The sequence below is a fragment of the Heliangelus exortis genome, chromosome 3, assembly GCF_036169615.1.
Source record: "Heliangelus exortis chromosome 3, bHelExo1.hap1, whole genome shotgun sequence".
Taxonomy (NCBI): Eukaryota; Metazoa; Chordata; class Aves; order Apodiformes; family Trochilidae; genus Heliangelus; species Heliangelus exortis.
Genome location: NC_092424.1, coordinates 84,148,090 through 84,165,320, shown reverse-complemented (window position 1 = coordinate 84,165,320; position 17,231 = coordinate 84,148,090). Strand labels below are relative to the sequence as shown.

Genomic DNA, 17,231 nt, shown 5'->3' with positions numbered 1-17,231 from the left:
ATCACAGTTGAAAGATATTGTGATTTCATATATGTTCCACATAACTGATCCAACACTGTAGACTCATGAATATAACTATTCCATGTACCTGGGGGTTAAAAGCATGATCCTCTTCTGCATAGAAAATATAGATCTAGTCTTTAGTCATGACAATATAATCAGTTGGAAGTAGGGTTTAAGTAAAACCATGTTAGTTCAAAAAATTGCATGCATAACTTTAATATGGAAGTTAAAGTTAGCTTCATGTGTAATATAAAGGTTAAACAATTTTGACTTTTATGTTTCTTCCAACTACCGTTGTTCCCCACATGGAAAATCCTAGCAAGGCACCATAGGTGATTTTTTCCCCCTATTAATAAATAAGGTACTATAACATTTACAATCCCAGATATAAAATTCATTTTTCATATTAACCATGACTCAAATCCATGCATTAGTAAAACTATTTAGCTCAAAGGAAATAATGTTGGAGACAGAAATGACAGCTACCACTCCAGTAACAAAAAATAACAAACCACTCCTGGTGCAATTATTTTTCTGCCAGACTTATTACATCTTTACTCTAATGTCACTGACAGCCTATTATGTATTTTTTTTCAGTTTCACCTTCTTTTATTCAACAGACACTGACAGTAATTAACTTTAAAGTTTCCAAAAATGTTGCCTATAAAGTTACATGAGGTGAATATTTTTTTCAGTGTGGGAACAAGTCATCAAAGAGTTAACCTTTGCAAAAAGATTGTAGAGTAAATGATGAGAAAACTTTTTTTTTCTTTATTTCAGTCTGAAAGGCCCTTGCAGTTACATCCTTTCTCCTCACCAAAATCTCTCTGATGATTATGCAAGCCTTGAATAGGCAGAGGAGAGAAGTCTTTAGGTCTACAGACATACTTGGCTATTAAGAAGCAAAGACCTGCTTCTTTATGCATTCCATGAAGGAGGACTGGTACATGAAACTCTCTTTATCCAATAGTAATTGAGATTGTGGTCAGCACAAGGAACAGCTATTAGTATGCAGAGGCCCATTAAGCACACAGATAGAGCTGTTATCATAATGCTCACAGAAATTTTGACTGGAAGGTTTACCCACACAGGGAGAAACTGCCAAACAGATACTGGAGACCACTCAGCAATTGCATTTCTGAACTAAGCCTCCTCCTTCTAGAGTAAAGTAAAACTACTAAATAACGGTTAGGTTGCAGAAAAATTCAAATAATGCTCAATAACACTGTGACATTTCCTACTATCAGATCTTTGTTCATTATACCATCTGAGGCTTAAAAGGAAAAGTCACCATATAAGGAAAAGCAAAGGGCAAAAGATTTGCTCAAAATTCCTTGTTCTACTCCTGTGAGCCCCACTGTAGATGAGCCATGATCTCTGTTCAAGAATTTGACCTTATGTGATTTAACACAGATGTGGATGGATTGAAAATTCAATGCAGATGGCTTTGAGTAATCAGCAAAACATGGGTTGCCTGAGTTATCATCTTTGTAAGATCATCTAAAGGGTGCAGAGGACTGGAATAATGAAATGGAGCATACTTAATGGTCATTTCAGACCAGAGGTTATGTCATCACAGTAGGGTGTATACAGAATCCTGTAAATAAATTTATGTGCACTAAAAAAGGATAAGGAAATGCTGGTAAACATTTTGGGGGTTTTTTCTATCCATAACCCAAGGCTGACTTTTCTGCAATTCAATAGTGTTTACCTCTAGATAAAAATGGTTCTGTAGTAGTATCTGAAAGGGTGGTCATCTCTTGTCCAACCAGGGGGCTGCTCTCTCCTCCTTCAAACATTCCAAAAACATTTACCTTATACGTAGTTCCTGCCCTGCAATAGTTAAACAAATGTACTGTAACTAATTTGTCTAGTTAAATGCTGACACTTCATTCAAGAAATTCTCACAGCAAAAAAATCCACCACGGAAAAGGTGACAAAATGTGAAGTCCAAAGAGTAGCTGTTCAAAAAAGGGAGTAAAGTTTTGACAATTTAAAAGATTATTCTAGATGATATACTTAAATTTACAATCATTTTTTCAGGTCATTTACAACTAATATAATAATTAATGATCCTATTTTAAATCTTTTCATATATTTGCATAACAGATTTTGACATGGTCTGAAGCTTACGTTATAAATCCAGGCCTCTGAGAAATTAAAACAAGAACTGAACTAGGCTTTTTTAAACATGAGGTAATGAACTTCTGGGAGAAAACTTTAGAAATCCCAACTTTCTCAAGTGTCTCATTAGCTTTTTCACATGCAAAATGCAGAACACAGCCTCTGCCCACATCTTTACCTACTTTGGTTCCTGTGAGAACATCACAAATGATGTAAGCCCTGATCGGTGCCTTTCAGAGACAGCATAGCAAGAACCTCACAAATTATTGACAAAATTACTTTCTAAATTACAGTAGACTTTGTGAGGCATTTCAATCCCAGATGATGATCAAACAAAACCCTAAGCTAAGTTGCTTTAAAAAAAAAAGAAAAAAAGACATGAATTATTATTCATACCTCAGCTCCTCCAATACCACTGTGCTGTCATAAGGCCCCACTATTAATTCTCCAAGACTTCCATCATCTTCTGTAGGGTGGAAAGTTACTTTGTACCCCTTCACTCGCCCCGGGGCTGGCTCCCAGGTCACTCGAAAACTTGACATAGTTGAATCTGAAGTTCTTAGATTTCGAGGTGGCTTAAAGGGAGAAGCTGGAAGGACAGAGGAAAAAAGCATTTAAATCAAGTTTGTTTATGGGAAAAAAAAAAAATCAACAGGTATGCTTTAAAGCAAAAATCTATATGCAAATCTAGTGACAGCCCTAAACTCTCTGAGCCTTTTTTTGGTTTTGTTTTGACATAAAGACAACTACCAGCAGGTGAAAGGTAAGATGCACTTCACTTAATTTTAGCTATTTAACCAATAGGTATGTGGGCTAAGTTTGGCTTTGAGACTCCCAATGAAGTCAATGGACTGAGGGATAGATAGCAATTCATCTCACCTATCTTAAACATCCATCTGAGCTAACAAAATATCAATAAATCAACTGATCATCATCAGTCTTTCTCCCCATTGATCACAAGAAAGACTAGATGATCAATTTAGAGTAGTACACTCTTAAACAGTAACAAACAGGTGAGCCACATAGACCAAAAGGATTGCAGCAAGCTAACCCTGGAAAAATCAGAATTTACTGCAGGCAGAAGTCATACATAACCAGTACTCAGTCACCAATATCACTCCTCAAGCTGCTTCCTTTATTGCTCTTTATCCCACAGATCAGGGCATGGAGAGGGCTGAAGCAAGGACCCTTGTGTAGAAAAGGACCTGCCAACAGTCCTCTCCCTTTACATGGTCAGTGCCTGGCATCTCAAGTAATTTCAATAAACACAGGTTATTGAAACCCTATCATGTCAAAAAATAATTCTTCAGATGAGTGCCAGCTTAAGGTTTTTAGCTCAAGAGCAACCTCCTACTGAGGTCAGTGATCACAGAGAGAAGGGTTCACAAGCCTGCTGCTAAGTTCTGAACGATTTTTGGTTTTGTGTAAATCTAAAGTTCAGTCATAGAAAATACTGCAGCAGTGTAATCTCAAAGTTACAAAAATAGGAAATAGAGTAAACAGAAAGTCACCACTGAAGTTCTGGAGTGAAAAGATGGAGGAGAAAAAAAAAATAGCTTTATTTGTGCCTATGAAATTGTCTAACTATAGCTGAAAGATCATTAATATCCTCAGATAGTGATTTCTGTTGAGAAAGAGTAGATTTATGCTCACTCACAAGGAAAAATACAGCCTCTCTCTCTCTCATCTCCCACGATATTCCTCTCTGAATTATCATTGACAGCTTCAGCTAACACAATCACTCAGACTATTTGCTTCTGAAGAGCTTTACTACCACAATTATTTACACTTAAAGCACAGAGGCATATCCATATCAATGTGCACATGTCAAAAATGAAAAGCAGATGGATGATCTGAAATTAAACTCAGTATAATTTTCAAGATTGAAAAATTAGGTCAAGAGCTGATCAAGTTTTCATGTCTCCTGTACATCAACCACATTTTAATTTAAAAAGAAATATGCCTTCTGTAACCAGGGTGCCAATATCTCTATTTTTAGGAGACTTGTTCTTTACTTCCTGTCATCATTCATGATGACATGCTCAGAGAGCAGAGAATGGCATGAAGTATTTACAGTGAACCTCAGTGAATGGCACTAGTGTCATATGGGTAGAAACATCTCGGAAAAAAAATTGGTTTTTTGTACTGGCTATGTATGGAAGCAAAAAACTAAATTTGGTTGATTTGATCTGAGTAACAATTTCCTTATAAAATTGAAGACCAGCATCAGATAAGATTAAAGACAGAGTAGAAAAATAGTTTTGCTTTCACTTCAAAAATACCCTCACCAGAACTTAATAAACATTTTAGAGTTATAGCTTCTGAGAAAGAAGGCAGCTTGTCCAAAAGACCATGGACTCAGAGGTTAGATTTCCACAGATGACTCTACAAAATCATCTTTTGTGCCCTCAGTTTTTCCATGGAAAATATGATGAATAAAGTAGACAACTCTAAGTAACAAGACTCTGGGTAACTATTTAATCAGTGCCCTGGACCAAAAGGAAAACTATGAAACAACGATTATACCACCTTCCTCAAAAAAACACCTTGTTTTAGCTACTGATGACAGTGTTTCAAAACGAGTCCAGTATTTTCAGCCAGACTTTACATAATATTTACACCTTCAATATCAACAGCAAAAAAATGTCTTCAGGCATGCTGAAGTAAACTTCACACAGAGAAGTTTCCAACAAATCACACTCTCTTCTCAAACTCTTCAATTTGCCTGTTAATTCATGATTTTGGCAGATTTCACCATACTTATCTACATATTGTGATTATCAATTTTAAGCACTGAACTTCAATCATCAAATCCCGCACACGATTGTGACACATACCTGTTTTTCCTTCTGCTTTTCTTGATTTGCCATTTCCAAAATCATAAATTGGAACAACACTGAGGTCATATATAGTTCGTGGCTTAAGTCTCTTTAGCACTATGCTTGTAGCAGGAGCATTTACTCTGGCAAACATTTGCCTTCCTCCACTGCGTGGTCGGTAGTACACACGATAAGACAAGACTTTCCCAGGTGAAGGTTGCCATGTAACTCTCATTGTATTTTCTGTCTCGTTGTCTACTGTCACAGTCCTGGCACTCGGTGACACTTTTCAGTGAAAAAATACAGATAAATGCTTACTTTGTAACATAAAAAAACATTCTCATGTATGCCTGCAAAATTAATTCCGATGTATTAAAAAAAAAAAATGTCCTCTTTAAAACCACAGTTCTTGGTTGTCTGGAACACATGGGGGAATGTCACACACCATTGTTAAATTACATTTTATTTGTAATTGACTAAACAAATGTGTGCTTTCCAATAAAGAGCAAAAAAGAGGGAAGTATAAGTTACACAATGACACAGCATAATTGGGAATTTTATTTTGCCACACTTTTCAATAATCTGCTAAGTAATGGATTCAGCACTCTCAGATGAAGGTGATAAATCTTAAACTAGGGGTTTATGTGGGTTTTTCATGAACACAATGTTCAACAGAGTTAAGATTTTCTAACTTTTGAGTTTACAGATCTGATAAGAGACTGGTAAACACCTAAACTGCTGGGTGTTGAGATCCACACAAAATATTCTGCAAACAGTGGTCAATGACTTTCCAAATGCTTGGAAAATCCCTCATCACTACTTGCAGAATGGTATATGTGCTGAAATAAGTAGCAGACTAATAAAGAATTTTCTCAACAAATTGCAGCACTCAGCTTCTAAGAGATATTTTCCAACTGTACAAATGTTACAAATGATATGAAGTGAAAGATATGTAATGCTGGCTGTCAACTGTAATATGCCATCTAGGTCTTGCCAAAAGAGAACTTGCTTGGCATGCCAGAGTGGGTTGGTATTTTGTTACACGGTAAGGCAGGCTTTGCAGGCTGCAGTGTCCTCTCCCAGACCTAAGACTTGGGAATTTCCAATTGTGTTTGCAACAGGAAGATGCAACATTAGTTAATCTGAGGTCTGAGTCTATTATTAGGCCTGAAAGAAAGTTCCCTCAGGCAACACATTGAAAAAAGCAGCAAATTATATGGCTAAACTGACTGCTTGGAGAAAACCTGGTCAGGTAATTCTGCTATTCTTGAAGAAAAAAGAAAGATGTGGGACAGCAGTCTGGGGAGCCAGCAGCAATCACTACTCCTGTAAAAGAGCAGCTTTTACAGGTCAAGGACAAAGGTTACCATAGTTCTGCAGCCTCTCTCCAATGGTAGTCAAAACAGATGCTTAGGAAAGAGTACAAGAACATGTAAACACACATGATGCTTGCCCAGAGCACTCCTTCAGGTATCACCTTCAGATGACCCCTCTTTAGGCAAACAGAAACACCAAGGCTGATCCAGAGCATCCTTTCATTCAGTCAGTCTCCTCTAATTGTCAGATCTTGCTATACAGCAACAAGCTGTCCCTGGCTGCTTAGTGGTTTTTACTCTGCCCAAACTGCATAAGAGACTTGAGTTTGTTTTTGACCAAGCACCAAGTAAGAAACAGCCTCGAGACAGGTAAATATCAAACATTAAAATCATCCAGCAAGCCTCAGTTTGAGGACTCTGAAGACTGGAAGGAACAATAGCTTAGAGAGGAAATTAATTTATTCTGTGGGAAGTTCCTCCACCTTCCCTCCTTACTTTATCCATAATATTTCTTTCACCTGGTTTCTAGTATTCATACCCAATCTGTGAAAGGCTGGCTTCAGAGTAGTTTGCAGACAAAATCAGGTCCTAAGTTGGAAGTAATTCTTTCTGAATCCAAACTTACATGACATTTTTTTTTTTTTTTTATAGTCAAACAAAAACCTAGAAATTACTGATCTGTGGTGCTATTTTGGTCTGGAGGGACATTTCAAAAAAAAAAAAAAAAAAAAAATTAGGTCCATTTTCTTTAAAACATGATAATTCAATCAAGAACAGAATTTTACAAATGGTGGCAATGTTGTGCTGCACTCACCATCAGTAAAAGCCTCTCCTTCTACTGGGTCTCCTTCTCCACTGCTGTAGGTTGCATATACTGAAATTCTGTATTTAGTTTCTGGCTCCAAGCCTTCTAGCACAGCATCTACTGTATTTCCAGGGACTCTCTTCTCTCCCATCGTATCATCATAAAGTGATTTCCATACTATCCTGTAATCATTAACTGCTCCTGGAGCTGGTGTCCATGATAACCCAACTGTAGTGTCAGTTATGTCTGTGGTAACCAAATTACGTGGTGAACCACGTTCTGAAAGAAAGGAAACAGAAGTAAGATTATCATAAGAGCAAAATAAAACTTTTCTCATCAATATTAGTTTTAATAACATACATTTGTAGTTCCAAGAGAAAATTGATATTTACAACAAAATTCTTATATCTAACTTTAGGCTGTGAGTAACCCTATCCCTTACCATGCAAGACATCTTGAGTTATGCTTTAGAATATGCGAAATAAAAAATGCATTAATCAAAGGCTTAGAAGGAAGCCAGTGATTAAATATATTGCAGCTCCGTTAGGTACATTTTAACTCTCAAGTAAATAATCATTTTTCTTTCATTCATCACCAGGTATGTAACTCTTTTTCTGGGGGGTAAATAAAGGAAACTTTTCCTGAGTGATACAGTCTTTTCTCTGACAATCTTATCATCTTACTTAACAGTACTATTATCTCCCGGAGTACCACTTACCACATCTACCAGCTATTTCATTTTATGTTTACAACTAATTTGCAGTGTGTTACAGTGTGTTACAGTAGAAAACAGCCCCCATCTTTCCACTCCTAAGACATATACCTCATTCCTCCCTGTAGTTTTTTACAGCCAGCTTGGAATGAAGGAAACAGCCTGTTAGTCTGTGAAATCCAGTTTTTAGCCGAATGCATGTGTCTCACCTAACACACGAGAGTAACTCCACTGCTTAAAAATGGAGCTCTTTGGTCTAAGGTGGTGTAGAGAAAAGAGTGCCTTTGTTTAATGTTTAATATACATTTATAACATATGTTCAATTTTCCTATTGCAGTGGCTGGGTTTTGATGGGACAAAAGGAGCGCTGACTGGTGGGTTTAATGCAATAGCCACACATTTTGTAGCAAAATCTGCAAAAGGGATCTACAAAACCACATCCACAAACATACAGAAGAGCTCAGATCTTTGGTGTGTATTCTCTGTGGCCTACAGCACATTCCCAAGAGACTACTCAGCAAAGAGGACTTTAACACTTCAGGTGACCTCATGGCATCACAGTTCAGTTTTACCTGCACTGATAAAAATATGGTCCCACAGCAACCACAGGGGCAGAATCAAAATTCTTTTAACACAGAGGAATTCAGTTCATATCCAATTTCTACTGCTTAGGCTTTTTGCAAGAACAGACCTCACTGTTTTCAGAAGCCTGAAGCATTTTCAGTGCAAGACTGAGCAGTAAGTTGCTTACAGTCTTGAGCTCAGTACGCTCAAATAGCTTGTTTCCACTTTTCATATTCATTTGTCTTGCACTTCCACCACAAGTCTGCAACAATCCCAAAGATAACCCTACAGCAGCAAACAGAATTACCTGCAGAGCAGTTTTGTTTTGGAAAGCTCAAATGCCAGCATAAATTCATTAAAATTGATCCAGTGGATCTCATTTAGCTTAATGATGAATGGAAATTACTATCAACCTATCTGAAAACAGTTCTTAAAGATTCATCAACTATGCAGATTATAGAATCAGAGGGTACCATTCCAGTCATGAAGATGACTCAAATATAGCTTACAGAGTGTATAATAGAATTTCTTCATATTGCGAGGTTTTTCTGATTTTAATTCATAATCCTGGGCCATCCCATCATGTTCTTCTGGAAGTGATTCTTCTCCTATCCTAACTCTACTCCAGTTCTTAAAATTTTTCTATTCAAACCTATTTTTAGCCTCACAATATAAATCACTTCAATTTATGGCATCTTCTCTTAAAAAAAAAAGTTAAAATACAGAGCTTTTGGTGAAGTTCACTTGTTTATCATTTCACAACAACAGCAGCTGCATAGAGTGAAAAAGTTACAGTGCATAGGCCTGATTCAGCTGCTGCTTCAAACAGTCTCACTGAATTCAGTGACTGCATTAAATGAAAGCCAGGGATGAATCTAAGCTCCAAAGACCAATTTTCCTGGAAGCCTGAAAAAAAGATTTGCCTTCAAAAGTAAATTACACCAATTTTTTCTGTCTACTCTTAAGCTTCTACTCCCAAATCTTGGCTTTTTCATACAATAAAAAAAAAAAAAATACTAAGGCGATCCAAATGGAAAAAATATGGAAAACCTAACTTGATAGAATGCACAGATGTCTCACAATAAAAACCTTTCTTTCCATATTTTAATGTAATATAAATATACAAGTTACTTTATTTTGGCTACTCTAAAACGCAGCTCTGCCACAACATGATTTCAGTATTCAAGTATCTGCTACCACAGCACAATTTTTTGCAAGTCTACTCCGGGACACTACAGCTAATGATATATGTTGGAAACACTGCAAAAATAACTACACATTTAAAACCGTTATTGATTAAGTCATTACTGAGGTCATTAAATAACAGAGGAAAATAATGTGTTTTGAATGGACTCTAATGAACACCGGTTACTGTAATATGTTGGTTCTGAAAGAAATATCCTTTGGAACTAAATGTATTTTTTATAAGGCAAGGTAAGTGAGGGAAAAGGGACTGGGATTCCTACCAAACCACTAGAGCTAAATGGAAAAATTTGACTTCAAATAGTTGGAAACTGCTGACAAGACAACTTACCTAGTAAAGGAAATTAGACTTTTTATATGTTACACTGCAACCAAGAACATTTCTTTAACATAACACACTAACTTGATTTGCACCTCATGTGTGAGGTGGAAGTTCACTGACGGCTTTTCTCTGCTTCACTGGATCTCCCACAAGTGTTTTTTTACCAGGGGAGCAGCTGTGTTTAAGACACCATCCAACTGTAAGTACTAAATTATTGAGATTCCGTCAAGTATTATCCAAGCACCTAAACTCAGAGTCAGGAAACATATTTATACTCCACAATAACACTGGTATAATGTAGTCACTAACAAAAATATAATTAGACCTCTGAGATATTTTTTCCTTGGATTAAAACAAAAAACCTTGTTACCTTGCTTACATTTCACAAAAGAAAAAAAAAATCTACAATTTTAACATCTAAGCAGTTGTTCTGTTCTTTGGTCCACTTGTTCAGAAATGCCTGTTGTATACCTGCTTTCCTGCTTGTTTAAACAGGATGGATATGGAATGTGGAAAGACAATGCACACTGTAAGAAAAAAAAAAAAAAAAAAAAGTGATGGCTGGCCGGCTGGCTCACAAGTGGTTAACAGACAAAAGCCTTCTGCTTTTTCCAGACTTGAAATGGAAGTTCAAGTATGCCCATCACATCATCCAGCTGCCAAGACATCAGCAAGTGAGGAAGCAAGGGTTTTTTTTTCGAAAATGATCCCATAACAGGCAGTAGGTTCTATGATGCTCTGGAGCAGCAAACCAGCTGGTGCAAGCACAGCAGTGAGTACAATACACAGTACATACACAGCAAAACAAAGTGCTTGCACAGACAGGTCAAACTCCTGCCTAGGCAAGCCAGCCAGTCACCAGTTCCAAGCTGTGAGAGTCTCTGCAGCACTTTTTTGCTCAGAGATGCAGTCTGCCTACAGTCCCTTGTATATCTCTACTACTACTCAGTGCAGACACGCTTTCAAAAATTAACTTGGTAACTTTCAGTCAGGTGCTTTTGTACTCAGTTCTGGACTTCCACAATGTCCAGTTTCCATATTAAGATTTTCCACTATAACATGCCAGAGACATGATATAGTATTGCAGCAGTTTCCCAATGTCCATTTGGCTCACTTCTCACAGCTCTCCAGCAATCACTGTTGTTACTGAACATAAGACTGTGAATAGCTAAAATTAAAATGTTGACATTTGTAAAAATCCAATAGCCTTATTCAAATTGTCTTTCCCCTTGGAAACATTTACACAACTGCAGTTGATTTTAGTGGCAGTCATACATGCAGTTCGGGCCCACAGGGTAACCTATTTTCTTTATGCGCTCTTAAAACCAACTTCCAAAATCTACCTGCAGCAGTAAACTTCATGCAGAGAAACGTTCCACTTAAACATAGGACTGATCAAAGCCAGCATCTAAAAGGTCAGAATTAGCTAAATAAATAAGCCTTCTTTTGCAGGGACGTATACCAAATTTTTATGGCCTGAATCCTCCTGTCTTGTTTGCAATGGGATACATCAGGAATATCCCATTAATTCAGCAGCCTAGGTCACTGCAGCCAAGCATCCAAGTGTGCCCATCAGATGAGATGGCAGCAGAATCACTTTAAGATTTTACTCTAATGGTCAAAGTGTCCTCAGCTCTGGAGGAGTCAGTGACTTTGGTAAGCTGGTATCCTGCCCTCTGAGTTGCTTATTCCTGGAGTACTCAGTCACAGAAAGTTAGGGGTTGGAAGGGACCTTATCACAGAATCATAGAATCGGCTGGGTTGGAAGGGACCTCCGAGATCAAGTCCAACACTTGATCCACTACCACCGTGGTTACCAGACCATGGCACTGAATGCCACATCCAGGCTCTTTTTAAATATCTCCAGGGACAGAGAATCCACTACTTCCTGGGGCAGCCCATTCCAATGCCTGATCACCCTCTCAGTAAAGAAATTCTTTCTAATGTCCAACCTAAACCTCCCCCGGCACAACTTAAGACCGTGCCCTCTTGTCTTGCTGAGGGTTGCCTGGGAAAAGAGACCAACCCCCCCCTGGCTACCCCCTCCTTTCAGGGAGTTGTAGAGAGTGATGAGGTCTCCTCTGAGCTGCCTCTTCTTCAGGCTGAACAGCCCCAGCTCCCTCAGCCTCTCCTCATAGGATCTGTGCTCGAGTCCCTTCACCAGCCTGGTTGCCCTCCTTTGGACCTGCTCCAGGACCTTGATATCCTTCCTGAACTGAGGGGCCCAGAACTGGACACAGTACTTGAGGTGTGGCCTCACCAGCACTGAGTACAGGGGCAGAATCCCTTCCTTGGACCTGCTGGCCACACTGTTCTGGAGTCCAGTCACCCTGCCAGAGCAGGACCACCCAGTGTAGGTCACACAGAACCTGTTTAGAGCAGGCTTCTTGCTCTTCTGCTACTGGGAATGCAGAAAGGTGAGAAGATGCACAATAGGAGAGTTCCAAGATAAAACACAGGGACTTGGGCTGGAGAACTCCTAAGGCTTTGCTCTAGGATAAAGCCAACAGTAATTCGTACTCAGTCCCTTAACATTTTGTCTGCCTTTTCCAACAATTAATCAGTTAAAACTGCTCGTAATGTCCACAAATACCTTTTTATTATTCATTCAACCTTCCTCTGTGTTACTTTTTTTTTTCTGAAAAAATATTTCATTTCCTATATAAAACTAAGATAGTTTTCAACCTATTACAAAAAGTCAGCTTCAAATGTCAGACTCAAAAATGTTGGAATGTATAATTTTAAAAATGCATGAAACAGCAGTAAATCTCCTGAGGACACTGAGCCCTTGTTTCTGTCAGGACGAAAGCAGCACTATGCAGTCTGAACATTACATAAATTCCCTGTGATATGCTAAAAACCTCATTGTAAGAAAATGCCACTTGAATTTGTACTATCCTGCCTGGAGGAGGTCATTAATTTCTAAAACATTCTTACGTTGCTATAGAAACGGCAAAAAGAAATAACTTCTTTACCAAAGAACTACTATTCATTTTCTGACCAAAAAAATACCCTCGAACCTAAGCTGTAAGAAATTCATACAACAGAAAATAACTTAAAGCTTAAAAGTTACTCAGTCATAACAATTTTTTTTTTAATATATTACTTTAGTGCAGCCTTATTGTCAGAGTGCAAATAGCTACCTGTTAAATGGGATAGCAGGACTGGGCCCTATATCACTGAAACATAAAAATTTCTTTTCTAAATGGGAAGAGACCATTAATGCAATTAACTCTCAAAAGTATCTCCCGAATATTATACCCTACACCATTTTTTGTTATTTATTCTAAAATGCACAAAAGTAAAGAAAAGAAAAACTTCTCTGATCATGTAGACTACCAGTCTCATTTATTTCAAAAGAAGTATGTCCATTTACAGCAGTATTTCTAGCCTAGGATCTTCACTCATATAAGTACTTTTTTTTTCCCTAAATTCCTTTGACATTCATATTTAAAATTTTAATCACTCCCTTGATTAGAGTCATCAATTGTTATTCTTAAAGCTGTTCTGAAAAAATATATAACTGTCACCAAAAGGACACTCCTAAAACAGATCTGCAGCTTTCAAACTTTTCAGACATCCATTAGGATTAAACATTTCTGTATAGATAGCTTAATCTAGAAATTAATTTCTTTCTCTTTAAAACAACTGCAAATTATGAAAGTTAATCCATTTAGCAGCCAATGTACAGTATGTTCTTTTCATCTGACAGCATGCCTTTGGGCAGAAAACCAAATACTTACCAGATTTGAAACCACCTTTCTTATTAAAAAGCAGATTAGAAAAACAGTAGCTCTCACAAAAGCACTCACTGGCTGCTATATTTACATTCACTACCCTCACAATGTTTATTTTGTTATTTTATTTCTGGTGTATGGTGACTTGGGTAAGATCATATTATCCAAAAAAAAAATCTGAAAGCTAATTGGTTTGTTTTGGGTGTTTGGGGATGAGAGGGAAACCTTTCCCTAAGGCATTCCTGTGGGTGTTTCTTGCTTGTTCTTCATTCTGTATTATGCCCCATCAAAGATAACCATGAGTGCTAATTTGTTTAATTCCCCCAGTCGACACAAGCCTTCTTGTTCCACCACACAGAAAATGTCAGCCTGCACTGATTTAACTTATTTTAGCCATTTCAATGACTTTGTGAAAGCTGAGGGGCATCACAACCCAAAAAATACGTCTAAGGAAAATTTTTCCATGGCACCTTTGTAAAAGGGCTCCATCCAAAGCTACGTAGTGATGGATCATCATGCACTTTTGAAAGGGGGAGGATTAAAGTGGAGAGTTTTCGACACCATATAATTTGCATGTGCAGTTACGTTTGATGCAGTATGAAATATAAAGCTTCAGAACTTTCACCTTGGGGAGGTACTTCATAAAGGCAGACAAAATTAGTCAGTGACTGAAAGAGGTGGTATGAAAGATCAGAGCACCATAAATTTCTTAAAATCTGGATTATTTAGAAAGGAAAGCACAGTCTTTCAACAACAGAGGGGAAAATATTGCTTTCCTTTTCCTGCTCCACAAACACAAAAAGAAATAATATTACTTACTAAGCTGTCTAGATATTACCTCTATGGTATGGAACAACACACTCAGAAATTAGTACCCTCCTGATTATGCATTTGTTAAACTCCCTATACTGTGTTGTCTGTGAAGAGTACATAACATTTTGATCCTCTGGCATCTTTTGGCTAGACAAGATAGCTATTCATTTTATAGAAGAGATTATCTACAGTTACTTGGGTGAATATTTGCCCTCTATTTTATGCAGAGAAACAATAAAGGCAAACATATACCTAACAAAAAGAAAAAAATAAAAAATAAAAAAAAATGAGAGAGAGAAGCAGAGTTTACCCATCTGGCAAATAATACCAAGTGCACAGAGTAATTGCTGGGTTTGTGTCAATTGATTTTCCCAAGCACCCTGGAACAAACAAACCATGTCAAAACACTGAAAAACTGCCATGCAGAGCAAAACGGAGGAAGAGGAGGAACTTCCAAGAGCAATTTGTAACTGTTCCAAGATACTTTGGAGATAACATATATACCTGAAAGACCTCCAGTTAATCCCTGGGCAGACAAGCTCTTGCAAATCGTTTTAAAGCAGCCTAAAAAACTATCAGTTTTTCTCTCTCTGCTGAAGGCTACTTTTGCAACAGAGATACAGTAACTTCCAATGCGAGTTCTTCTACAACATGCAGAGCAAAATAAATCACTACTGAAGGCAGTAAGAATGTTTATATACACACTTAGTCACAGGGGACCATTTAGTGATTCAGTAAAATTCCATAAACATCTTGGATTTTTCATTTCCTGCCACTTGACTATACAATAGTCAAGCTGAAGAAGCTACTGCATCCAGTTCTTCTTTTCTCACTTTCTTATTAGTGCTGAAATGTTCACTGTACCCAGACTGATTTATCTTAGATGACATATCAATACCATAAATTAACAACTGCCCCAGTCTGCAAGGCAATCTGAAGTCTAGCTCTTGACATGATGATAAACTGAAGTGGCCAGCAGCTATGGCATCACTGACTGAATAGTTTTGGTGAGAATTCATATGGTGAAGACATCAAGGAAGCTCCACTGGGATTTCAGATACAGGAAAATACTTAGGTGCTCAATACTTCAGTGCTCTTGGCAATGACAAACACACATTGCACTGTTTTGTTCCTCAGACACTGTGGCTCGCGGAAAAACTAACAGAAATACTAAACACATTTTTATGCTTCCTTTCACAGCTTTTTTGTCATTACTGTTGATAAGTTTATTTTGCCAAGAGTTAGGATCTGTCCCATTCCCAACATCAGTCAGACAAGTTATTTCAGCTAATAGTTAGTCAAGTATTCACTTCACTGACATGTGTAACATTTCAGTTGAGTCCAACCATGTTTATTTTAGCTTTACTGGCAGCATGACTTCTTTCTTCAAGTAAACTTTTATAGTAATCTTTGAAGTTTGACTGTTAACTTTCAGTTCCAAAATTGCAGCCGTACACTTCTTAATTGTCTGTTTTCCCTCAAAGGTTTTGTCTTTTTTTCCTTCAATGAAGTAAGCCAGTACCACACAATGAAATATTGTCTTATACGTACTTCAACAGTCATTCTGAGAACCTGTCATACCACTAGTCAGAGAGTCTTTTAAAATGTCTGTGGACCACATCCAAAGAATTTTCACCAAATCGAAGTATTTTTATTGCCTCATGAAACTGCATGTATACTGAAATACTCAGTGGATGTTTCATGAGGAAACATCATGATCTAGGCCCTCTGCTGCCATGCAAACAGCACTTTTTATTCTATTCTTTACCTATGATCACCCAGTAATGACTGACATCTGCATATCCCCTTACTAGCATTTTATCTAGCCAGGAAAATTTTAATAGACAGCTTTAATGCAAAGAGCAATGTTTTCTGGGCTGCACCCTGATAAGATTCACAAATCCAGCTGAATCTTCAAAGGGTATGCACTTGAATCATAAATCTATAGCTGTCAAAATGGTAATTTTTGGTTTTTTCCCAGCTGAGTAACTGAATAAATAGTAATTCAGTTAAGTGTAAGGGTTCTCACGTATTCATATTAAACACAATACAAAATCCATCAGAGTTATTGACATAAGGTTTTAATCCAGTTGCTTTAACTAAAACCTCTTGTAGGAATGCTTCTGTGTCCTTTTAAGTGCAACATCCATTTTAAACTCCATCTGGTTACATATAAACCCATTGCTGAGCTATAGTCAACTATTCTTTTAAATTATTTGACTCTTCTTATTGACAATTTATCACTGCAGAAAGTTCAAATCAGAATCAGAGCCTTACTGGAGCAGGGAAGGGAGGACAAGACAGTCTCTATCTGAGACTGAATTATGGCTTTCTGATGACTCTTGTCTTTTTGACCATGCTGTGTTTCATTCTCTGCACTCTTTAGTTAGAAAGTGTTCAATTGAAGCTCTAGGCAATGCCCTTAAAAGATTTTTCTGTTACCCAAGTTTTATGATAGGGCAAAAAATTAAGCATATTTTTATCAACTTGAAACACACCTGATCTCTGCAGAGCTCCATGTTAACAAAGGGTCTCTCACAGGTTTACTACAATACACTCAATGGAAGCTTTTCATCCAGATGTAAACAGTTAACTTGGTCAACATTTTACTAGAATTTGAGGCATCTCCATAAGGAAGTGGACAATTCAGTCTGTTTAGCAGAGACAGAGGCATCTCAAGATTTGCAAGACTGAAGCACTTCTGTCTCCACTGAGAGCACAGAGAAGACAAGCAGAGAAATCATCTCCTCTGTCCACTTGGGATCCAATCTACTCTTGTTCTGAAAATGAAATTTCATTCTTGGATGTGCAGT

At 37.5% G+C, this 17,231-nt stretch overlaps 1 protein-coding gene across 6 annotated transcripts in view; it reads right to left on the bottom strand.

Moving 5' to 3' along the window:
• The window catches only part of COL12A1 (collagen type XII alpha 1 chain), a 99,674-nt gene that overhangs the window by 58,388 nt on the left and 24,055 nt on the right, over positions 1-17,231 (bottom strand). For 5 of the 6 annotated variants that reach the window (XM_071741541.1, XM_071741540.1, XM_071741539.1 and 2 more), the window contains 4 exons: positions 7,077-7,346; positions 4,965-5,231; positions 2,524-2,716; positions 1,715-1,836 (listed from right to left, as the gene is read on the bottom strand). The exons of the other annotated variant lie outside the window; for it this stretch is intronic. In XM_071741541.1, the coding sequence (XP_071597642.1) occupies positions 1,715-1,836; positions 2,524-2,716; positions 4,965-5,231; positions 7,077-7,346 (852 nt within the window). The remainder of the gene's footprint in view (positions 1-1,714; positions 1,837-2,523; positions 2,717-4,964; positions 5,232-7,076; positions 7,347-17,231) is intronic. 6 annotated transcript variants of the gene reach the window in all.